Here is a 25,953-nt window from a genome sequence, read left to right on the forward strand (position 1 = left end):
CTCAACCTTGCATATGTGAGAATCACCCGTGTTATTTTGTGTAGTTTGCAGTTTGTTCTTTCTCATTGCTATGTGGTATTCCATTGTGTGAATATAGCACAATTATCTGTTTTATTTTTTACAATTACCTTTTTATTTCTTGCATATGATGCTTTTTTTCCATGTATATGGCGATAGAAAGTTTCATTTTTAAACAAAACATCAGTTTCAACAAATATTTTAAATAATGATCAGGTAAAACAGAGTTGCGGCAAATTGTCATGATGAAAGGTACATGAAGTTGGGAAACATTTTGATATTATTCTTTTCCAAAATGTTTTCTGCAAAAACTAACCCCGAGAACAATATTATGTAAATATATTACTCGAGTAAGAAATAGTCCTTAAGAATATCACATTTCATTTTTTCTCATTCTTTGTTGACCAGGTGTCCTTCTGAAATCTAATTGTGTATCAGGAGAGAATATTGTGAGGCAATATTTTATGGTTTCTTCTTTATCTTCTCTCTCTTTTTTTTTTTTTAACTCCCTAGAAGATACAGCAACCAACATTATTATTTGAAGTGAATTTTCTTCTATTTTTTGTGCTTTAGGTGAAAGTTTACAGCACAAATTCGTTTCTCATTCAAAAATTTATACACAGGTTGTTTTGTGACATTGGTTGCAATCCCCACAATGTGTCAGCACTCTTGCCCTTTCCACCCAGGGCTCCCTGTGTCTGTTTGTCCAGTTTTCCTGCCTTAACCTTTAGCTGAAAGGTGAACTTCGGGAATGGCTTCAGCTCTGAGTTAGCAGGGTATTCAGTAGCCAGTCTCGGAGGTTTCTCCAGTCTTTGTCAGACCAATAAGTCTGGTCTGTTTTTGTGAATTTGAATTTTGTTCTGTATTTTTCTCCCACTGTGTCCGGAACCCTGTATTATAATCCCTGTATTATAGTCCTGTCAGAAAGGACGGTGGTGGTAGCCAGGCACCATCTACTTCTTCTGGCCTCAGACTGGTGGAGGCTGTGGTTCATGTGGTCCATTAGTCCTTTGGACTAGTATTTTCTTTGTGTCTTTTGTTTTCTTCATTCTCCTTTGCCCCGGGCAGGATGGGACCAATAAATGTATCTCAGGTGGTTGCTCGCAAGCTTTTAAGACCCCACACGCTACTCACGAAAGTAGGCTGTAGAACATTTTCTTTATGAATTGTATTATGCCACTTGACCTAAATATCCCCCCGAGACCATGGTCCCCAGCCCTCAGCCACAGTAACTTGGTGCCTCAAGATGTTTGGGTGTGACTAGGAAGCTTCTATGATTTTGCCTTGGTCAAGTTGTGCTGAGTTCCCCTATATTGTGTGTTGTCTTTCCTTTCACCAAAGTTAACTTGTCTGTTATCTAGTTAGTGATTTCACCTTCCTAGCCCTCCGTTCCCTCCTGACCATCAAAGATTTTTTTTTCTGTGTGTTAACCTTTTCATGAGTTTTTGTAATAGTGGTCTCACAATATTTATCCTTTTGTGATTGACTTATTTCACTTAATATAATGCCCCCTAGATTCATCCACGTTTGAGATGTTTTGTGGATTCATCATTGTTCTTTATCGTTGCGTTGTATTCCATTGTTGTATGTACCATAATTTGTTTATCCATTAATTTGTTGATGGGCACTTAGGTTGTTTCCATCTTTCTGTAATTGTGAATAATGCTGCAATGAACATGGGTGTGCATGCGTTTATTCATGCAACAGCCCTTATTTTTCTAGGATGTATTCCTAGGAGTGAAATTGCTGGGTTGGATGGTATCTCCAGCTTTTTAAAGAGGCACCATATCGTTTTCCATAGTGGCATTTTATATTCTCACTGGCAGTGTTCCAGAGTTCCAGTCTCCCTGCCACCTATCCAACATTTGTTATTTTCTGGCTTTTGATGAGTACCAGTAATGTCAGAGTGAGAAGGTATCTCGTTGTTTTGATTTTCGTTTCTCTGATGACTAAAGATCATGGTATTTCCTCATGAGTCCCATTACCACCAGAATGTCTTCTTTGGTGAAATGCCTATTCATATTCTTTGCCCATTTTTAATTAGATTATTTGTCTTTCTGTAATTGAAGTGTTGAAATATTTTATAGATTTTAGAGATTAGACCCTTGACAGATATGTAATAGCCAAAAATGTTTTCCCAGTCTTTGGATTCTCTTTTTACTTTTTTAGTGAGGTCTTGATGAGCATAAGTGTTCAATTTTTACGATCTCCCACTTGTCTACTTTATCTTCTGGTGTTTGTGCATTGTCAGTTATGGTTTGTATTGTATTTATGCCATATATTAGGGACCCTAGTAGTGTCCTTATTTTTCTTCCAAGGTCTTTATGTTTTAGATTTTATGTTTGAGTTTTTGTATATGGTGTGAGGCATGGGTCCTGTTTTATCTTCTTACAGATGGACATCCAGTTTTGCCAGCACCATTTGTTAAAAAGACTGTCTTTTCCCCATTTAATGGGCGTTGGTCCTTTGTCAAATATTAGCTGCCTATAGATGGATGGATTTATGTCTGGGTTCTCGATTCTGTCCCATTGGTCTATGTGTCTGTCGTTGTACCAGTACCGGGCAGTTGTGACTACTGTGGCTATATATTAGGTTCTGAAATCAGGTAGTATGAGACCTTTTGTTCTTTTTCTTCAGTAATGCTTTGCTTATCTGGGGCCTCTCTCCTTTCCAAATAAAGTTGGTGATTAGTTGTTCTATTTCCTTAAAGAATGCTGTTGGTATTTGGGTCAGGATTGCATTATGTCTGTAGATTGCTTTGGGTAGAATTGACGTTTTCACAACATTCAGTCTTCTTATCCATGAGCATGGTGTGCTATTCCATTCGTGTAGGTCTCTCACAGTGGTTAGGAACTTGGCTGCTAACCAGAAGGTCGGCGGTTCAAATCTATCAGCTGATCCTTGGAAACCCTAAGGGGCAGTTCTACTCTGCCCTGTAGGGTCACAATGAGTCGGACTGGACTCTATGGCAATCGGTTTTTCTTCTGATTTCTTGCAGTAGTGTTTTGTAGTTCTCTTTGTATAGGTCTTTTACATCCCTGGTTAGATTTATTCCTAGGCATTTTATCTTTCTAGGGCCCTTTATAAATAGCATTGTTTTCCCAATTTCCTTTTTGAAGTTCTCTTTGTTGGTGTGTAGCCATCTGTCTTAGTCATCTAGTGCTGCTATAACAGAAATACCACAGGTGGATGGCTTCTACAAAGACAAGTTTATTCTCTCACAGTCCAGTAGGCTAGAGGTCTGAATTCCGGGCACCAGCTCCAGGGGAAGGCTTTCTCTCTCTGTCGGCTCTGGAGAAAAGTCCTTGTCATCAGTCTTCCCTTGTTCTGGGAGCATCTCAGCACAGGAACCCTAGGTCCAAAGGATGCGCTCTGCTCCTGGTGCTGCTTTCTTGGTGGTATGAGGTCCTCAACTCTCTGCTTGTTTCCCTTTCCATTTATCTCTTGAGATATAAAAGGTGTTGCAGGCCACATTCCGGGGAAACTCCCTTTACGTTGGATCAGGAAGGTGACCTGAGTAAAGGTGGTGTTACAATCCTACCCTAATCCTCTCAACATAAAATTCCAGTCACAAAATGGAGGACAACCACACAACACTGGGAATCATGGCTTGAACAAGTTGATACACACATTTTTGGGGGGACATAATTCTATCCATGACAGCATCCACCTGATTTTTGTATGTCAATCTTGTATTCTACTACTCTGCTGAATTGTTCTGTTAGTACCAGTAGTTTTCTGGTTGAATCTTTCGGGTTCTCTACGTATGGAATTATATCATCTGTGAATAAGGTTATTTTTACTTCTTCCTTTCCAAATCGGATTCCCCCTTTTTTTTTTTCTTGCCTTACTGCTCTAGCTAGAACTTCCGGCACAGTGTTAAATAGGAGTGGTGATAAGGGCATCCTTGTCATGTTCCCCTATTCAGGGGGAATGCTTACAGCATCTCTCTGTTGAGAATGATGTTGTATAGATGACCTTCACTGAGATATTTCCCTTTTGTTCCTATTTTATTGAGAGTTTTTACCAGGAATGTGTGTTCGACGTTATCAAATGCCTTTCGGTGTCACTTGAGATGATCGTGTGAATCCTTTCTTTTGTTCTATTTGTGTGGTGGATTGTTGTTATTGTTAGGTGCCGTCGAGTCACTTCCGACTCATAGCGACCCTATGCACAACAGAACGAAACACTGCCCAGTCCTGCACCATCCTTACAATCGTTGTTATGCTTGAGCTCATTGTTGCAGCCACTGTGACAATCCACCTCGTTCAGGGTCTTCCTCTTTTCCACTGACCCTGTACTCTGCCAAGCGTGGTGGTCTTCTCCAGGGACTGATCCCTCCCGACAACACGTCCAAAGTATGTAAGACGCAGTCTCACCATCCTTGCGTCTAAGGAGCATTCTGGCTACACTTCTTCCAAGACAGATTTGTTCATTCTTTTGGCAGTCCATGGTATATTCAATATTCTTCACCAACACCACAATTCAAAGGCATCAATTCTTCTTCGGTCTTCCTTATTCATTGTCCAGCTTTCACATGCATATGATGTGATTGAAAATACCATGGCCTGGGTCAGGTGCACCTTAGTCTTCAGGGTGACATCTTTGCTCTTCAACACTTTGAAGAGATCCTTTGCAGCAGATTTGCCCAATGTGGTGCATCGTTTGATTTCTTGACTGCCACTTCCATGGCTGTTGATTGTGGATCCAAATAAAATGAAACCCTTGACAACTTTGGTCTTTTCTCCTTTTATCATGATGTTGCTCATTGGTCCAGTTGTGATTAAGCTGACTAATTTTCTAATGTTTAACCATCTTTGCATACCTGGTATGAATCTGAATATTTGGTAGAATTCACCAGTGAAGCCATCCAGACCAGGGCTTTTTGTTGTTGTTGGGATGTTTTTTATTACCTCTGCAATCTCTTCTACTGTTATCGGTCTGTCCACTTTTCCTACCTCAGTTTGTGTTAGTTTAGGTAGGTAGTGTGTTTCTAGAAATTTCTCTGTTTCATCTAGGTTCTCAAATTTGTTGAAGTGCAGTTTCTCATAGTACTCTTTTATGATCCTTTTTATTTCAGTTGGGTCTGTTGTCCCCCATCTCATTTCTTATATGAGTTATATGCTTCCTCTCCTGTTTCTCTTTTGTCAGTTTGGCCAGTGGCTTGTCAGTTTTGTTGATTTTTTTTTCAAAGAACCAACTTTTGGTCTTGTTGATTCTTCCTATTATTATTCTCTTCTGTATTTCATTTATTTCTGCCCTAACCTTTATTATTTCCCTTCTTCTGGTGCCCATGTGCATCTTTTGCTGTTTTCTTCCTATTTGTTTGAGCTGTAGAGCTAACATTTTGATTTTGGCCAGTTCTTTTTTTATGTGTATGTTTATTGCTATATGTTGACTACTGACTGTTGCCTTTGCTGTGTTCCAAAGGTTTTGGTATGATGCATTTTCGTTCTCATTTGATTCTAAGAATTTTTTGATTCCCTCTTTGACTTCTTTATTACCCACTTGTTTTTAAGCGAGGTGTTACGCAGTTTCCACGTGTTTGATTCCCCCGTACACCTATCAGTTTGTCATACTGTGGAGGCTTGTGTGTTGCTGTGATGCTGGAAGCTGTGCCACTGGTATGCAAATACCAGCAGGATCACTCCTGGCAGATTAGGGTTCAGCTGAGCTTCCAGACTAAGGGAGACTAGAAAGAAGGACCCAGCAGTCTGCTTCTGAAAAGAATTAGCCAGTGAAATCCTTACGAATAGCAGCAGAACATTGTCTGATACAGTGCTGGAAGATGAGCCCCTCAGGTTGAAAGGCACTTAAAATACGACTGGGGAAGAGCTGCCTCCTCAAAGTAAAGTTGACCATAATGATGTGGATGGAGTCAAACTTACAGGACCTTCGTTTGCTGATGTGGCACAACTCAAAATGAGAATAAACACCTGCAAACATCCATTAATAATCTGAACATGGAATGGATAGAGCATGAATTCAGCAAAATTGGAAATCATCAAAAATGAAATGGAACACATAAACACAGATATCCTAGGCATCAGTGAGCTGAAATGGACTGGTTTTGGCCATTTTGAATCAGTCATGGTCTGCTGTGCGGGGAATGACAACTTGAAGAGAAATGGTGTTCCATTCGTTGTCAAAAGAACATTTCAAGATCTAAAGTATGAAGCTGTTGGTGATAGGATAATATCCATATACCTACAAGGAAAACCAGTTAATACAACTATTATTCCACACCAGCCACTAAGGCCAAAGATGAAATTAAAGATTTTTACCAACTTCTGAAGTCTGAAACTGATCGAACAGATAATCAGGGTGGTTGATAATTACTGGTGATTGGAATGCGAAAGTTGGAAACAAAGAGGAAGGATCGGTAGTTGGAAAATACGGCCTGGGTGATACAAATGATGCCGAAGATCCACAATAGAATTTTGTAAGACCAGTGACTTCTTCATTGCAAATACCTTTTTTCACCAATGTAAACAGTGACTATTCGTGTGGACCTCTTCAGATGGAATACACAGGAATCAAATCGACTACATCTGTGGAAAGAGATGATGGAAAAACAGTATCATAGAAGAAGGCCAGGGGCTGACTGCAGAACAGACCATCAATTGCTCACATGCCAGTTCAAGTTGAAGCTGAAGAAAATTAGAATAAATCCACGAGAGTCAAAGTACGACCTTGAGTATATCCCACCTGAATTTAGAGACCATCTCAAGAATAGATTTGATGCAGTGAATGCTAATGACCGAAGAAAAGATGAGTTGTGGAATGACATTAAGGACATCATACATGAAGAAAGCAAGAGGTCATTGAAAAGACGGGAAAGAAAGAAAAGACCAAAATGGATGTCAGAAGAGACTCTGAAAGTTGCTCTTGAATGTCAGGTGGCTAAAGTGAAGGGAAGAAATGATGAGGTAAAAGAGCTGAACAGAAGATTTCAAAGGGCGGCTTGAGAAGACAAAGTAAAGTATTTTAATGACATGTGCAAAGACCAGGAGATAGAAAACCAAAAGGGAAGAACACGCTCAGCATTTCTCAGGCTGAAAGAACTGAGCTAAAAATTCAAGCCTCAAATTGCAGTAGTGAAGGATTCTATGGGGAAAATATTAAACAACGCAGGAAGCATCAAAAACAGATGGAAGGAATGCACAGAGTCACTATACCAAAAAGAATTGTTCGACATTCAACCATTTCAGGAGGTAGCATATGATCAGGAACCAATGGTGCTGAAGGAAGAAGTCCAAGCTTCACTGAAGGTATTGGCAAAAAACAAGGTTCCAGGAATTGTTGGAATATCTGTTGAGATGTTTCAGCAAACGGATGTAGCGTTGAAAGTGCTCACTCGTCTGTGCCAAGAAATTTGGAAGACAGCTACCTGGCCAACCAACTGGAAGAGATCCCTATTTATGCCTATTCCCAGGAAAGGGGAGCCAGCCAAATGTGGAAATTGTGGAACAATACTGTTAATATCACATGCAGGCAAAATTTTGCTGAAGATCACTCAAAGGCGGCTGCAGCAATATATCGACAGAACTGCCAGAAATTCAAACCCGATTCAAAAGAGGATGTGAACAAGGGATATCATTGCTGATGTCAGATGGATCCTGGCTGAAAGCAGAGAATACCAGAAAGATGTTTACTGTGTTACATTGACTATGCAAAAGCATTTAACTGTGAATCATAACAAGTTATGGATAACGTTGGGAAGAATGGGAATCCTAGAACACTTAATAGTGCTCATGAGGGACCTGTACATACATCAAGAGACAGTTGTTCGAACAGAACAAGGGGATACTGCTTGGTTTAAAGTCAGGAAAGGTGTGTGTCAGGGTTGTATGCTTTCATCATACCTGTTCAGTCTGTATGCTTAGCAAATAATCTGAGAAGCTGGACTATATGAAGAAGAATGGGGCTTCAGGATTGGAGGAAGACTTATTAACAACTTGCATTCTGCAGATGACAAAACCTTGCTTGCTGAAGGTGAAAAGGACTCAAAGCCCTTAACTGCTGAAGATCAAAGACCACAGCCTCACAACTGGATCAATAAGCAACATCATGATAAACGGAAAAAATATTGACGTTTTCAAGAATTTCATTTTACGTGTGTCCATAATCAACATTCATGGAAGCAGCAGTCAAAATAGCAAAAGATGCATCTCATTGGGCAAATCTGTTGCAAAAGACTTCTTTGAAGTGTTGAAAAGCGAAGATGTCACCTTGAACACTAAGGTGTTTTCAGTCATCTCATATGCATGCGAACGCTGGACAGTGAATTAGGAAGACCAAAGAATTGACACCTTTTAATTGTGTTCATGAAGAATATTGAATATACCATGGACTGCCAAAAGAACAAACATACCTGTTTCAGAAGAAGTACGACCAGAATGCCCCTGAGAAGCAAGGATGACAAGACTACGTCATACTTCAGGCATGTTATCAGGAGGGATCAGTTCCTGGAGAAAGACATCTTGCTTGGTAAGTAGAGCGTCAGCAGAAAAGAGAAGACCCTCAATGAGATGGATTGACACGGTGGCTGCAACAGTGGGCTTAAGCAGTGTTTTGTTCTCTTGTGCATAGGGTCACTATGAGTCAGAACCAGCTCAGTGGCACCTAACAACAACAACGTGTATTTGATTATTTTTTCCTACCTCTTCCTGTTATTCATTTCTCCTTTTATGGCATTGTGATCAGAGAGAATGCTTTATATTATTTCAGTGTTTTGGACTTTATTGAGGGTTGCTTTGTAGACTAAGATGCGGTCTATCCTGGAGATTGTTCCATGTGCATTGGAAAAGAGTGTGTACTTTGCTGCTTTTGGGTGGAATGTTTTATATATGACTGTGAGGTCAGGTTGGTTGATTGTGGCTTTTAGATCTTCTTTATCTTTATTGAGTTTCCTTCTGGATGTTCTGTTCTTTACTGAGAGTGGTGTGTTGAAGTCTTCTACTGTTATGGAACTATTTCTATTTTCAGCACTTTTAGAGTTTATTTTGGATGCATGTCGGGTGTTTGATATATTTTTTTCCATCCTTTGTTTTTTAACATATGTATGTCTTTGTGTCTAAGGTTTGTCTTTATGGGTACATTTAATCCTTTTATATTCTGCATGATTATTGGTGGTGTGCTTTTGGGGCGGGGGGGGTGCTGATGTTTATTTTCTTCCTCTTAATGTTCCTGTGCTGAGTTCCTTTTATTTGCAGTTTTCTTTTCATTTCTTTTGTTATTATAGATTTTGTGTTTACTGAGTCTTTATATTTCTCTTCTTTTTTATTTTGATGAGTAGGTTTGTTAACTTTCTTTGTGGTTACCTTGAAATTCACCCTTATCTTCCTGAGTTTGAACCAGCCTTTTATTAATTCATATCGCCTTGATCTCTTCTCCACTTGAAAGTTCTTTACCTACACCATTTATTCCCTTTTGTGATGGTTAAGGTTGTGTGTCAACTTGGCTGGGCCATGATTCTTAGTAGTTTGGCAGAAATGATGTAGTTTGGCAGTTACGTAATGATGTAATCACCTCCATGGTGACACCTGATATAATGAAATCATCTCCATGATGAGATTTGCTATGAGCAGCCAGTCAATTGAAAGTGGAGTTCCCTTGGGGATGTGGCCTGTATCCAACATATTTGGACTTTCTGGCAAAGCTTGCTAGGTGTTACTCTGCTCTGAATTCTGCATTTGGCTCATCATCATCTGAACTCTGGTTCTTGGGACTTGAGCCAGCAGCCTGCCTTCTTACCTGCCGATCTTGGATTTGGTAGCTTCTGCAGCCCTTGAGCCAGAAGTCTTCCATCTGACCTACCAATCTTGGGTTTGTCAGCCCCTGCAGATAAATGAGTCAGAAGAATCCTCCAGCCTGGCAGCTGACCCATGGACTTGGGACTTTCTAGTCACTACAACCATGTGAGCTATTTCCTTGGTATAAATCTCTCTTTTTCTTTCTGTATGTATATGTGTGTATATACAATTTGTTAGTTTTGCTTCTCTACAGAATCCAGCCCAAGACACCCCTTTTTTTGTTTTGACGTTTTTGTCACTTACAGGTTGTTGTCTCTGTTTTCCTGTTTGAAGTCTTTTAGCTTTGTTTTATTATTTAGAATTTTTTTTACCTAGATTGGTATCTGGCTGATGTTGTCCTGTGTCTTAGACTCAGGTTTTTGTCGGATGTTATTGGTTCTCTAATAGAAGGGGTCTTTTAATATTTCTTGTAAGTTTGCTTCAAATTTTACAAATTCTCTTAATTTTTGTTTTTGTGGAAATGTTCTAATTTCACCATTGTATTTGAGCAAGTGTTTTGCAGGGTATATTATTCTTGGTTGGCAATTTTTCTTTCAAGGTTTTATATATTTTGTCCCATTGCCTTCTTGCCTGCATAGTTTCTGCCGAGTAATCAGAGTTTCATCCTGTTGTTTTCCCTTTCTAAGTGACTGTTTCTCTAGAGCTGCTCTCAGGATTCTTTCTTTGTCTTTCATTTTGGCATGGGTGAATATGATATGTCTTGGTGAGTTTCTTTTGGGGTCTGTCCTCTGTGGATAAGTTTCTTGGATTGTGAGCTTTTCATCTTTCATGATATTTGGGAATTTTTCTGCCAGCAAATCTTCAGCAATCTTCCCTGAGTTTCCCATTTTCTCCCTTCTGGAATTCTGATCATGCTCAGATTTTTGTTCTTGATCATGTCCCACATGAGTCTTAGGTTTTCTTCCTTCTTTTATCTGATTTTTCCTAAAACAAATTGATGTCTATGGCCTTGTCTTCAATTTCACTGAGTGTGTCTTCCCATTATTTCACATTTGATCCGAAAACCTTCTATTGCATTGTCCATTTCTGAAATTTTATTGTTTATCTTTCGGATTTCTAGTTGCTATTTTTTATGATTTCTGATTATTTTGACATTTTGTTCCTGTATTATTTCCCTAATCATTCTGTTGCTTTATCTGTGTTTTCCTTGATTTTGGCTGTTTTTGTTGGTTTTGTCTGTGTTTTCCATGATTTTGCCTTTTTTTGTTTTGTTTTGTCTGTGTTTTCCTTAATCTTCTTCCTAATCTCCTGAGTTGCCCTCAATATTAAGTCTTTTGAATTCCATGTCAGGTAGTTCCAGTGCCTTTTCTGCTACCAGAAGGTTATCTGATTGTTTATTTTGGTCACTTACAGGAACCATCATGTCCTGCTTTTTTATGTGTTTTGATATTATCTGCTGTCTCAGAGACATTAGATATTATTTCCTCTATTAATTGTATATTTGTTTGTTCCATCCTGCTTTTTTGTTTTGTTTTGATATGCCAGAGCGAGCAGGCCAGGGATGCTCTACTGCCTCCTCATCTGTGGGCACAATAGCTCTCACCACCTTATCTGGGTAGGATGACAGCATGAGGCAGGCAGGGCAAGCCTGCTTCACTGTACACTGGTGAGGTGGCTGAGGGTGGACTGGGTGGGCACTGTCTACCTCTTGGTGTTGGTCCAGTGGTATGGGTGCATCCAAAGTCCCTCACGAAATGGGCAGGGGCATCAGACAGGAAGTGTCACGGGCTCACTTCCCACTGTTCAGCAGGAGGGGAGGAGTTGTATGGGCCCTGTGCAGTGGTGGGTCTGAGTGCCAAGGGTGCTCTAGCCATGGTGTTGTGTGGCAGGAGCTGACAGAAAGGGGGGGAGGTGGCATACTGGTGTAGGTGGGAGGGAGAAGAAAGAATAAAATAAGGGGTAGCATGATGGGAACCAGCGGTGGGGGCGGTGTGGACCTGGGGGCTGGTAGGAAGCAGGGGATATGACTTATGGAGCTCTGTGGGAAGGAGAAAGAAAACGGAAAAAAAATATGATGTGGTGGGGTAGGGTGGACCCGAGGCAGCAGTGGGCCAGTGTGCTGGCGGCGCTTCATCCACAGTGATGCTGCAGGCACCAGAGTAAAGGGGGTGGGGTGGTATGCGAGGTTTGGTGGGAGGGAAAAAGAAAAGGAAAAAATGGCACAGCAGAAGCCAATAGGTAGGAGCGAGTTGGACCTGGGGCAGCAACAGACCAGTGGCTTTCCAGCTGCAGCAGTGCAGCAGGCGCTGACAGGAATGCGGGGGGTGGCATAGGAATCTATCTGGGAGGGAGGAAGAAAAAGAAAAAAGTAACGTTGCAGTGGGAGCTGGCAGGAAGGAGGGGGCAGGTGGCAATGTGTCTAGGTGGGAAGGAGAAATAAAAGGAAGAAAGAAAAATAAGCCTGGGGTAGGAGGGGGCTCATATTGTGGACCCCAGAGGTGGGGGCTGCTGGGATGGGGGCCGAGGTTCTTGTTTCTACTCACCTGCAGGGGGGTGGGGTGAGAAGGCGTGTTTCTCGGGGAACCAGGTGCTCTGCCTCCAGTTGTGAGCTCCATGAAGTCGCCTTCCCATATTTCCTGTCCAGGGTCATTGCTGTCTGTGTTTCAATATGGCAGCTGCATCCTTGTTAGTTGAAGGGGAGCTTCGCTCAGTATCTCCCCTCATTTTCTGTTCTCCGTCATTTCTTCCGTCATTCTGTGTTTGATCTAGTTCTTTATCCTTTGCTTGATCCTCAGAGTTCCAGGATTGATGCTTGTATCTGTTTTACTTAGTTTTTCATGTCTTTGCTATAGAGGGGGATGGCATGTTGCAGCTGTCTAGGGTACCATGTTGGAATGAAAATTTGTGTGGGGAGTGGTAATCTAAACCATTTTAGTTTTTCTTGTGGATACAAATTTTTCCAATCTTCCCAGTATCATCAGTTAAATATTGAAATGCTTACTATATACTAAGTCCTTATAGGGTTTCTAACCTGAAGGAGTGAATCTGTATTATTCATTTGTTCAGTCATTCAACAAATATTTATTGAGCACTTTCTATGAGTTAAGCATGGTTCTCAGTGCTGGGCCTTAACCACTGGACAGACAAAAATCTTTACCTTCTCATAGCTTATATTTTAGTGAGTTAGGGGTACATGAGACCGACAATATAAATTTTAAATAAGTACTGTGTCTGGTGTTGTTGAGTGTTATGGAGATGGAAATGTCAAGTATACATATTGGGGAGGATATTAAAATGTTAATCTAGGAAGGCCTCACAGAGAAGTTACTAGTTGAGCAAGCCTTGAGGTAAGGGAATGAGTGATGCAGGTATCTGGAGGAAAAGGGTTCTAGACAGAGGGGACAGCAAGAGCAGAGGCCTGTAGAATAAACTGGGACTTACAAGGAAGCCAGTGACTGGAGTGAAGTGGATAAGTGGGGGTGAGCAGTTGAAGATGAGAATACTGAGGTAAGAGGATAGGGGTGGGGAGTAGAGGCAGATTTTATAGGGCTTTATAGGGCATTGTGAGGACTTTAGCTTTTATCTGAGTAAAAGGAAGTGCTTCAATATAGAGTTGATATTATTCAGTACAGTTGATGATGTAAGAGGCAGCTTAGCAAAGCAACTAAGAGCATGGACATGAGTCAAATTGCCTAAGTTTGAATTCTCACTCCACTTACCAGGTGTAACCTTGGGCAAGTTACTTACCTCTTTGTGCCTCAGGATAATTTAATGCCTGTTTTATAGGATTGTTGTGCAGATTCAATGAGATATTTGTAAAGCATTTGGAACAGCCCATGGCACGTAGTAAGTGCTGTTTATGAAATGTTTGGTGTTTGGTTAACTATCAATTACAGATGTAGGAGAACTGAAATATGAGTAACATTACCCAGATGATTTATATTTGGCTGGGAGAGGTGTTCAGATGACTTCCTCTGTTTTCAGCTTTGGCCCTTTTTTTTTGTAAAGGGTCAGAATTGAGTCTTATTTTTTATTTTCTAATTACTAAAATATATTCCAATATTTTACGGTAGTGAAGTGAATCTCAGAGTTCGCTATGGTATGATACAGGCTGTAGGACAAAATTCAGTAACTTAGTATATTAGGACTTCTCGTCTACTTTTGAGCCAATACAAATATTAACATATTTCAGAGTCACTACCAGTTGGATTGAAGCAAACCTCCCTGATGATTCTAAAGACAGATGGAAGATGAGGGGGAATGTGGATTATGTGGTACTTCTTGACTGGTTTAGTTCTGCGAGAGATTTACAGCTTGGAACAACTCTACGGAGTCTGAAAGATGCACTTTTCAAGGTTAGCCAGTTTCTTTGTTAGTTTTCTTTAATTGTAAGCCTTGTGTTTATTAGAATGGAATGTCATCTAGGTCATCATAAGACAAGAAGACCCATCATGCTTTGGTTGTAGTTTTTTTGTTGTTTGTTTTATTCAGATTTAAAAGATCTGTTTTGAAACATCGGATAATAAAACAAACTGATCTATATAAAAGAGGATATTAGGCTTTCCAGAAATTATCTGAATCAAATGTGTTTGTATTTTTGTTTTAATAATTAAACGTTAGAAATATGAAGGCAATACTCTGGTTTCTCCTCAGATTGAGTAAATCTTTCATCTTTTACTGAAGATTTCTGTGAGGAGGAACCTTAGGAGGAAGATACATACATATGTGTGTATAAAGGCAAAGGAAGAAGTCACCAAGGGGAAAAAAGACGGATAGATTTGACTTCATAAAATAAAAACTTAGATGTAAAAAATCATAAGATTAGAAGATAGAAGACAAATAGAAAAATATTTGCAACAAATATGACAGTATTTTTAAACACCTAAAATCTGAAGACTTTTTACAAAGAAATAAAACTATTTACGATAAAATAGTAAAATAGGCAGTGAACATAGACATGAACAGAAAAGCAAATGCAAGTGGACATAAAGATAAAAATGATTAGCTCTACTCGTAATCAAATAAATGCAGATTAAAAGAATGGCCATTTTCATGGTCATCTTTACTGATCAAATTTACAAAGATTACAAGAAATAATACTTAATTTGTTAAATTATTAAACAACAATAACACTGAATGCTGGTGAAAATTAAAAGTCATTCTGCTGGTAGTACAATCAGTTGATGCTACATTATTTTATATCTTAAAAGCTTGAATACAGCCATGCTTTAAAATAGAGAATCCAGGTATAGGCTGATTATATGAAACTGCTAATAGCCAGCTGGTATTGACTTATGAAAGTGGCAATTTCATAAAGTTCAATCTAAGCTATATGAAAGTTTAGTGTGTGATAAAGGTGACATAAATCAGTGAGGAAAAGATAGATTGAAATGAATGGTTTGGGACAACTGGCTAGCCAGTAAATAAAGTGGATCCCTACCTTATTTTGGACCAAAATAAATCTCAAATGGATTAAAGATGCAAATGTGTTGGTTGACATAAAGAAACGCCAGAAGAAAAAAATGGTAGATATTTTTATTATCTTGATTCCAAATCAGAGTGCCATAAAGAAAGATGAATAGATTTGACCACGTAAAAAACATTATAAAGAAAATACAAATCAGGAAGAATATTTGTAACACATATAACAAAGCCTATTTTTCATAATACTCAGAGGATATTCACTCTTCACCAAGAAAATAGCAAAAAGCTTCATAAGAAAATATATGAATTACTAAGAATATTTGTCTTGTAAAAATAAAATTTGAAAAGAAATGTATATCTATGTAGAAAACTGTCTTCAAGAACTCCAAAATGCTGAAGTACTATCTCTGCATGGTGAAGTTGTAGGTCATTTTTATTTTATATTTACTTATTTTCTAGTTTCTCTTCTAAGGTCATGAATTGTGTGGTTTTAAAAACCTGGTCTATACATCTAGGTATGTTAATGCTATATTTTGAATTTGGTTCTCAAATTTTTCATCATTTAGAAGATAAATTTTCTTCAAAGGAGCAATTTTAAAATTCAGGTTTGTTGTGTTTTTAGCTGTTGAGAGACTGCTGCCATACTAAAAATAGTATTTCCTTTTTCTTATAGTGGGAAAGTAAAACTCTCCTGCGCAATGAGCCTTTGGTTTTAGAGGGAGGCTATGAAAACTGGCTTCTCTGCTATCCCCAGTACACAACAAATGCTAAAGTCACTCCACCCCCACGAGGCAAGAATGAAGAGGTGTCTATTTCATGTATGTATGTGAAAATTTTTGTTTAAAATTGCTTCGCAAAATATACCTTAAAATAATTTATATTGTCAGAGTAACATTCTTGGTTGTGTTTGCGTTTGTCTTATTAGGTAGCAGTTTGTTTTCAGTCATGAAAAATACAAGATATCCACAGCCCAAAAGTTAATGTTTTCTTTAAGACTGTGTGGTTTTCACTTCATTTAGTTTGCATTTAACTGTCACATATAATGTGTGTGAGATGTGTAAGAACAGATTATGGGGTTAACTATTCTTAATAAAGTATTATTATTATTTTGGGGATTTTAGTGGATTTTACTTACCCCTCACTGGAAGAACCAGTTCCTTCTAAACCTACTGCCCAAATGCCACCGCCTCCTATACAAGTAGACAAAAATATAGAATTGAAAAAGAATCAAGATGAGAGAATGGAACCACTTAATTTATCAACTCCAGTTGAACCAATTGCTTCTTCTAAATCTGATGTTTCGCCTCCAGTTCAGCCAGTGCCTATTGTAAAGAGTGTACCACAGGTATGTTTTTTATTTTCTTTTAACTTTATTGTCTCTTTTGTTTTAATATTAAATGTGTAGTATGGAAATGAAGTTTTATATATAATCTCTAATATCTTAGAACGAAAAGTACTGATCAGAAGAATCTGTCTTTTGGGACCTTTTTTGTTGTAAAAATTTTTCATTCTTATTGCCTCAGGTAATAATAGAATAGCTAATTCAGAGGATTTCAAACCCATCTGGCAGTCCATTTTCTACAGGCATTACTAATAAAAGATGGTGTTAGCACAGTGAACTTGAACAACCCTTTCAGGGTTTCATGTCACAATTTGGCTCATAGTATTTTCCCACGTAGTTAGCTTTACATATGATACATATGTGATATCAGTATTTTGGCTTGGAAACAAAACTTTAGTTCCATTTCGTTAGAATTTGATCCCTAAACAACAGCCTTGCTTTAACAATAATTATTGAAAATTTTTTAAATAACCAAGATATTAAAATAAAAAATTGCAACAACTTTCTCTTCATTGAATTTTATTTAATGGGAGGTTGAATTTAATTCTCCTCTATGCCTGTTCATTAAGATGTTTTTTCTTATTATGGTAAAATGTATGTAACAAAATTTGCCATTTTAACCATTTTAAGTGTACAATTCATAACATTAATTACATTTATAATGTTGTGCAACCATTACCCTGTTTATTTCCAAAATTTTTTCATTGCCCCAAATAGAGACCTAGTACCCACTAAGCAGTAACTCCCCCTTCCTTCCTCCCCTGCATCCTCTGGAAACCACTTCCATTAAGATTTTTTTAGTTCATTTTTTATTTTTTTCTCAGATATGTATAGTTTTTCATATTTTAAGTAGATTTTATTTTATCTGCAGAATAGGCTGTGAATAGAAAATTCGGTAATTTTTGTTATAAAATGAAGGGGTTCATCTCTACTCTAGGAGCCTGGGCGGCTCGAGTAGTTTGCGGTCGGCTGTGAACCTAAAGGTTGGCGGTTTGAACATACCCAGCAGCAGCTCTGCAGAAGAAAAGTCTGGCAAGTTGCTTCCATAAAGATTACAGCCAAGAAAATCCTATGAAACAGTTCTATTCTCTAGCACATGTGGTGGCCATGAGCCGGGGTAACTCGATGGCAGCTGACAATGAACAATAAACTTTAATATTACAGATTAAGTCTTAACACTAAACAAGACTTGATTAAACAGCTTCTCAAAATATGAATCAAAAAAAAATTCTGAAAAGAACTTATATTACTACACTTTCTTTCAACTTAATATATTTGAACCCTAATCCTTTTGTGTCCCAGCATGGCTTTCTGAGCTATGTGCACTTTGTGAAATATATTTTAAGAATCTTTTGTATGAAAGACAACATGAAGGGTTACAGATATGAGTATGATATGGATTCTGTCTGATGCATAGGAGAGACTTGTACAGAATCAACCATGGCATAAAACAAAGTATCATCATTACTCTAATTAATAGCATAGAACAGGGAGAGAAATTCTAGCTGAGGAGACCAGATAGGTCTTCATGGAGGAGGTAGTATTTTAGCTGAGCTTTAATAAAAATTAATTTGGTTCTGAGAATGTCATGACACCTTTGAGGTAATTGCTGAATATATGGGTATTGGACAGTGTGAAAGGAGCCCTGATGGCACAGTGGTTAAAGTGATTGACTGCTAACTGAAAGGTCGGTAGTCCGAAACTACCGGCAGCTTTGTGAGAGAAAAATGCAGCAGTCTGCTTCCGTAGAGATTTATAGCCTTGGGAAACCCTATGGCGTTGCTTTGAGTCGGAATCTACTCAGCGGCAGTGGGTTTGGATTTTTTGGTTAATAGTTCAGAAGGATTTGAGGATAGGAGAGACAAGTAGAAAAGTATTTGGCTAAAGCACAGGGCAAGGTCAAGGAACAGTGAGTAGTTTTGGCATGTTTGCACACAGGCCTCTGTTGGAGAGATGAAAGTATGATAATAGATAAGATAGGAAATATGGACAAGAGTCATCGAGAGAGACTTGGATCGAATTTGATTTTTATTCTGTAGGCATAAGAGAACCATTGAAGTATTTTAAACTTAGGAGTGATGTGATCAGAGCTGTGCTTTTGAGATTAGGGAAAAATAGATTGAGCTCTCAAAATGTGGGTGGAAATAGCATTTCTTTTGGTTCCTGGTCCACTTTATTGTTAACTGCATTCCCACAAGTGTTCTTCATTCTCAAATAATATATAGAAGAGAGAATAGATTTTTTTTTTTAATGGAGAGGCAAGAAAAAGTGAAGAGGAAGGAATGATTTCTTCTTCACTAACTTCCTACCTTATTGTTTTCTAGTGGAAAAATACAAAATTCATTTTTTAAGAACACTGGGCAAGTTGTTATTGGCAGATGTGCTTATAAGTTCTCTTTGTTTCAGTAAACTGTGTTCTCAAGAAATGATGGTAGGTCACCTCTAAGAATGGGGCGGAGTTAGTATGCTGTTAAATTGAGGTAAGAGACATTTAGCTCATATCTCAGAAACGTAGGTAGTTTAATTATTACTCAACTTGAAGGATACCAATTAGTTGTGGAAGTTGTTGTGGAATATTTTGTTCATTCCCTCAGTAAGATATTTACTGACCTTATGTCAGTTACATTCTCTACCCTCCTGGAGCTTATATTCTAGGAGGGAAAAGAATGAGGTATTATGAGAGCATGTATCAGGGGACTTGGCTAGTTTTAGTCTAAGAGACTTCAGGGAAGTCTTTTCTAAGGGAGAAATATTTAAGCCAAGACCTGATGTTCTGGTGGGCATGATCTAGATGAACAGCTTGTGTAAAGGCCTGGAGCTGAGCAAAGGGAGATGGTATCTTTGAGGAATTTTTTTAAAGACAAGTATGGCTAGTATATAGAGTAGTATAAGAGGAGGCCAAAGAGGTAAGACCACATAGGGCCTTATAGGCCATGATAAAGACATAATCTGAATGCAGTGGGTAGCTATTTAAAATAGGGGTTTAAGCAGGGGAGGGACATGGTCAGATTTGTGTCGTAAAGTGATTACTGCGGCTACACTGTGGAGGAATAGATTAGAAGGGAGGCAAAAGATGATCTGGGAAACCAGATGGAAGCTGTGCTGTAGTCGTGGTCAGAGGATGTTGGCATAGACTTGCCTGGTGGTAGTGGAGATGGAGGGAGAGATATAAGAGGCAAATAATCAGACTGTAGAAAGTAGGGGCAAAATACATCATAGAAGACTCTCAGGTTTCTAGTTTAAGTAACTATGTAGCTAGTGGCTACATCCATGAAATAAGGAACAAATGAAGGTGACCATGTTTGTGGGGAAAAATCATGAAATGAGTTTTGACAATACATGTGCAGCTCTCACACAGAGATGTTGAATAAGCAGTTGGATATGTGGAAATGGAAGATGAGCCTAGATATCTCCAGGTCTAGGTTTTATGTTTTCGAATAAAGATATTATTAACTCTTTCATATACAGAACACATCAAGGTGAATTGAAAGCATTGAGTAAAGAAGAAGTGTCAGTGGTGTTTGAGTATCTCCCATGCCAGTTCTGCCTTGTGAGAAATCTTGACATTGAGTGATTTACAAATAGACTTTCTGGCGGATGTTTTCTGCACAAACTGGTGGTTCTTTTGTCACAACACAATTCCAAGAACTGAGATTACATTCCTGAATTTTGACAAAAATATGTTTTGCTGTTTTCGTTGCTATAGATTGATCGTACTAAAAAGCCAACATTAAAATTACCTGAAGATCATAGCGTAAAACCTGAAAGTACAGACTATAAGCAACAGTCTTCTCAGGATGGAAAAGTTGTTCCTGATCGTTCCACAAAGCCAACATTGACTCCAACAGCTGCTATGTTAACAGGCGAAGAAAAAGCTCGTATTCATGCAGAAACTGCTCTTCTAATGGAGAAAAGCAAACAAGAAAAAGAACTTCAGGAAAGGCAACAAGAAGAACAGAAAGAGAAACTGAGGAGGGAAGAACAAGAAGCCAGAAAGAAATCAGAAGCTGAAGAAAATGAAATCACAGAGAAGGAACAAAAAACAAAAGAAGAAATAGAAAAAAGGGAAAATGAACAGACCAAGAAGGAAGATAAAGAAACCTCAGGAAAGTGGGGCAAAGAAATAACAGGAATAAAAAGACAAAGTAGAAGTGAACATGAAACTACTGATGCCAAGAAATCTGTGGAAGACAGAGAGAAAAGGTGTCCAACCCCAGAAGTGCCGAAAAAGTCAACAGGAGATGTGCCCCAGACAGAAGATTCAAGTTCAGGCAAGGTGAGTTGAAACAAACAGTATAAATTGCCAATTAAGTGAAATAAAATGTATGTAAAAAGGTCATAACACCAGTATCATTCAATAAACAGGGCAGACATTTTGAGTAGCTTTCTAGGGAATGATAGATTTGTACTGATCCATCCACATTTGCTCACCTACTACATTTATGAAATAATTGGAAATGGAGTTGTTTTGTGTCTATGTCATATAACATATTCTAATAATTGAGATAAGTAGATAATTCTTCATTTTTCTGTGTGATATATGATCATCAAAAGACCCAGAGTGAAACATAATCCTCACAGTATAGAGGAGTTAGTTGCCAAATATCTGTATGAAGGAGTATGTATCTGCTTAGACTGTTTACAGCCCGACATTTATATTTGAGCATAATGATTTTTTTTGGTCATGTCTATGCCATTTTGTCTCTTATTTTATCAGCTCACGTAATAATTGGCATAACCATTAATGTTGCTTTTTTCTTCCTTTGGTTATATACTCAAAATTGATTCCCATAATTTCGGGGGATATTTTTGTGTTGTTATTTTTTTTAACCTAATTAATACCATGCTTTTCATTTTTTTTTTCTTCATTATGCAGTTAACAATAAGCTTTTCTTTTGAACCCTAGAAAAGTTTTATAAAAGCAGAATCATAGCCCTTTTTACATAAATACAAATGGAAATACATTTTTGGTAGTGTAACAGTAACTTCTGATGGAAAGCGAAATAGAAAATGTCAATTTCTTTGTCTCATGCAGCAGTTCAGACATACTACAAAAACTGACAATTCATTAATGTTGCACTTATCCAGGGAATGCTTATCTGGTAATTTCAACTGTGAAAAATGTCGTTCCCATGTAAAAAACCCAAGTACTCAAAATTGGGAACATGAAACTCATGCACAGAAATCTCAACTTTCTTCATGGGAGGTAGAGAGTTTGTGAAAACTTACTTACGATGCAGCTTAAGTATTATTCATTGAATATCTAATATATGACAAGCATTTTTCCTGCCTTATCATATTTATTCTTTTTGGTAACCCTATAAGGTATTAAGTTTACAAATGAAACTGAAACTTAGATGTTAATAATTTGGCTAAGATCACATCAGCAGTTAGCTTCCAAAGCCACTTCGTTTCCATCTTCCCATACTTGAGGCAGATAGTCATTAGAACTTAAAGCATTTGCAATTCTGGGGTCTTTTGGTGTAGGTGCCAAATATCCCTACAGATTTAAATAGCCTAAGATTATCATGTTATAGTTATTGATGCTTCCTATAATATAACCGGAACCCTGGTGGCTCAGTGGTTAAGAGCTCAGCTGCTAATCAGAAGGTCAACAGTTCGAATCTTTTTTTTTTTGGTGTAGGTGCCAAATATCCCTACAGATTTAAATAGCCTAAGATTATCACGTTATAGTTATTGATGCTTCCTATAATATAACTGGAACCCTGGTGGTTCAGTGGTTAAGAGCTCAGCTGCTAATCAGAAGGTCAGCAGTTCGAATCTACCAGCTGCTCCTTGGAAACCCTGTGGGGCAGTTCTATTCTCTCCTATAGGGTCACTATGAGTCAGATGCGACTCGATGGCAACAGGTTTGGTTTGGTTTTTGGAATAATATAACAGATTGAAAAATAGTTGAGATGGCATTTGTTGCATGCTCCTTTTAAAAGTAGAACTCTAGGTTAATTGGTGTAACAGAGTGTATTAAAATGTTCTGCATCTCACTTTGGTATGTGGTGTCTGGGGTCTTAAAAACTAGCAAGCAGCCATCTAAGATGCATCAAATAGTCTCAACCCACCTGGAGCAGAGGAGAATGAGGATCACCAAAGACACAAAGAATATATGAGCCCAAGAGACAGAAAAGGACAATAAACCAGAGACTATCAACCTGAGACCAGAAGAGCTAGATGGTGCCCAGCTACCACCAGTGACAGCCCTGACAGAGAACACAACAGAGAATCCCTGATGGAGCAGGAGAAAAGTGGGATACAGACCTCAAATTCTAGTAAAAAGACCAGACTTAATGGTCTGACTGAGACTGGAGGGACCCCAGAGGACATTGTCCCTGGACTCTCTGTTAGTCCAAAACTAAAACCATTCCTGAAACCAACTCTTCAAAGATTATACTGGACTGACTATAAGACATAAAATGATACTGGTGGGGAGTGAGCTTCTTAGCTCAAGTAGACACATGAGACTATGTATGTGGGCAGCTGCTGTCTGTAGGGGAGATGAGAAGGCAGAGTGGACAGGAGCTGGTTGAATGGACACGGGAAATACGGGGTGGAGAGGAGGAGTGTGCTGTCACATTATAGAAGAGCAGCTAGGGTCACATAATAATGTGTGTATAAGTTTTTGTATGAGAAACCGACTTGGATTGTAAATTTTCACTTAAAGCACAATAAAAAAAGAAGAAAAAAAAATTCCCAAAAGGACCAGAGGCAGCAGTATTCCAAGGGGCAGAGCTAAGGTCAAGTAGGGAGAAGGGAAGGTAAATTCAAGGCAAGAATGGAAGTCATAAATGGAAGAGAGCAGCAACTGTTCAGAAAATAAGGAGCCAGGAAGCAGTGGGGAAAAGACTTCAACCCAGAGCCTGGGAGTATGGCCAAGATTCCTGCACCTAATCTAATAGTTACCTCCTCCCTGGAGACAGGCAGGATCGTCTAGTATAAAAACTCTGGGCCTCACTGCATAGTAGTTTGGCTCTGCTAAAGAGTAAAAAGCTGGCTTGCTTACATTTGCAAACACAGGCCTGAGTGTCCACTGCCACAACACTAGAAGGGTACCTGTTCGTGTGGCAGGGTAGCCCTACATGTCCTAGATGGCTAAATTTTTCCGTGTGTAACTATTTTTTTTGATAAAATTAACATGTTAAGTATCAGTTAATTTGTATACCTCTGTAAGACTTTTGGAAACCCTGGTGGCATAGTGGTTAAGTGCTACAGCTGCTAACCAAGAGGTCGGCAGTTCAAATCCGCCAGGCGCTCCTTGGAAACTCTACAGGGCAGTTCTACTCTGTCCTATAGGGTCGCTATGAGTCGGAATCAACTCAACAGCAGTGCGTTTGGTTTTGGTTTGGTAAGACTTTTCCTATAAATGTATTTATGAAATTTTTTTTTAAAGTCTTAAAGTGGATGGACATGTAATTTATTCTAGAATAAGTTTCATTAAAATTGTTGCTAATTTTAACAAGTTTTTACTTTGCTATAGTAGGAATCAACTTGACAGCAATGGGTTTTTTGGTTTATAGTAATTTTTAAAATAAAATATAAAATTAAAGTGAATTTTATATATCTGTGATATGTTCCAAGAAGACATAAAATGGATTTGTACTTTTGAATATTGCTCTATTTAAAATTCTGTAATCTCTTCATTTTCTTTAATACTTTAATTTTTTTTTGGAGCATGACCCCTTTCATGGTAACCAAAATCATATGGGACTTAAATAAATGGAAAATATTCAAATACAGCCATGATGAGTATACACAAATGACCAGCATCTTGTATTTGGCCATGTATTGTGAATCATTCGATCCACTTTGATTGTCATCTTTTTTTTCCCCACTGAGTTAAGAATTAAGAGTTTCTTAATTCTTCATCTTTTGAGTGTTAGGAAATTCCAAATGGGCTTTAAAACCTTTAATTGAAAGCAGGACTTCAAACAGGTTTGTTCCGGTTCAAACCTAGAGAGTTTGCACTTCTAACAAATTCCCTGCTGAGAATTTGCATTTCTAGCAAGTTCCCAGGAAGTTATACACAAAAATACCTGGGGATCTTGTTTTAAAATGTAGATTCTGATTCAGTATATCTGGGGTGGAAATGCAAATTCTCAACAGGGAACTTGATTTGAAGTATCTTTTGAATTTGCCGGTAAAACGGAATCAAATTTTCAGAGGCCTTATTTTTTTTTTCCTTTTGCATTTGCAGTCTGATGGATTTGGTTGTATTACTAGCTAGTGGTAGGTTTATGTTGGGGAAAGTTAAAGATTTCTTCCACTTCTGAAATTTTAACAGTGTTAACAGCCTGTTAAAGGACAACCAGAAAGTGGAATTCTAAAAACAGGAACTTTTAGAGAGATTACAGAGGATACCGAAAGAAACTAAGTAGTTCATTATGGGAGTCGGGAAAAACATGGATTAATAACCACATGGTTATCTTAATCATATTGTCGTCCTCCATCTTGAGATCTGCTCTCTGAAGGGGATCTTTGCTGTCTTTGGTAGCTGTTTTTTGTTTGTTTTTACGTAGTTGATCCATTGATATTCTATAGGAATAGAAGTTTGTCTTCCTACTTAAAGTTTGACAGTATATTCTGTTCATTTTATGAAATTGAAAAAAATCCTTAGGCCTTTTATAAGATTTCTTTGTTTTTGTTTTTATTTAAGAGCTGTGTCGAGGTATAATTTATATACCATAAAATTCACCCATTTTTATTGTACAATCCACTGATTTTTAGTAACTTACAGAGTTATGAAAGCATTGTCACAATCCAATTTTGGAAAACATTTCATCACGCTAAAAGATTCCTGTGGTCTATTGTAGTTACTCCCCACTTCCACTCACAGCTCCAGGCCACCAAAGATGTGCCTTTTCTTGTCATTTTATATAAATGGAATTACACAACATATGGTCTTTGTGCCTGGTTTCTTTTACTTAGCATAATGTTTTTGTGATTCATCCATGTTCTAGCATGTATCAGCAGTTCATTTCTTGAATGAATAGTATGCCATTGTATGAATAATACCACATTTTATTTATCCGTTTACCAGTTGGTGGACATTTGGATTGTTTCTACTTTTGGGCTGTTACGAACAGTGCTCCTATGAACATTTACCTACGAATCTTTATGTGGAAATATGTTTTCATTTCTTTTGGGTAGATACCTAAGTATGAAATTGTAGTTTTATTTTTATTTGTTTTTAAACTTTTTCTTTAAAACTGCCAGATGTTTTCCAGAGTACCCTGCCCATTTTACATTCCCACCAGCAATGTATGAGGGTTCCTATTTCCCGACATTCTTGTTAACATTTATTATTGTCTGTTTATTGTATTGTGGCAACTCTAAAGGGTATAAAGTGGTATCTCTTTGTTGGTTTTTGTTGTTGTTCTGAATATACCCAGTAAACATACAACT

At 38.1% G+C, this 25,953-nt stretch overlaps 1 protein-coding gene and 1 pseudogene across 6 annotated transcripts in view; both read left to right on the forward strand.

Annotated features, from left to right (window-relative positions):
• Positions 1–25,953, forward strand: part of USP8 (ubiquitin specific peptidase 8) — a 98,027-nt gene that overhangs the window by 61,540 nt on the left and 10,534 nt on the right. For 5 of the 6 annotated variants that reach the window (XM_064295195.1, XM_023539484.2, XM_064295196.1 and 2 more), the window contains 4 exons: positions 13,966–14,128; positions 15,871–16,015; positions 16,319–16,542; positions 20,246–20,815. In XM_064295195.1, the coding sequence (XP_064151265.1) occupies positions 13,966–14,128; positions 15,871–16,015; positions 16,319–16,542; positions 20,246–20,815 (1,102 nt within the window). The remainder of the gene's footprint in view (positions 1–13,965; positions 14,129–15,870; positions 16,016–16,318; positions 16,543–20,245; positions 20,816–25,953) is intronic. The other variant, XM_064295198.1, reaches the window with a different exon arrangement.
• On the forward strand, positions 14,407–14,507 carry LOC111747822 (U5 spliceosomal RNA; annotated as a pseudogene).

This window comes from Loxodonta africana, chromosome 12, assembly GCF_030014295.1.
Source record: "Loxodonta africana isolate mLoxAfr1 chromosome 12, mLoxAfr1.hap2, whole genome shotgun sequence".
Classification (NCBI taxonomy): Eukaryota; Metazoa; Chordata; class Mammalia; order Proboscidea; family Elephantidae; genus Loxodonta; species Loxodonta africana.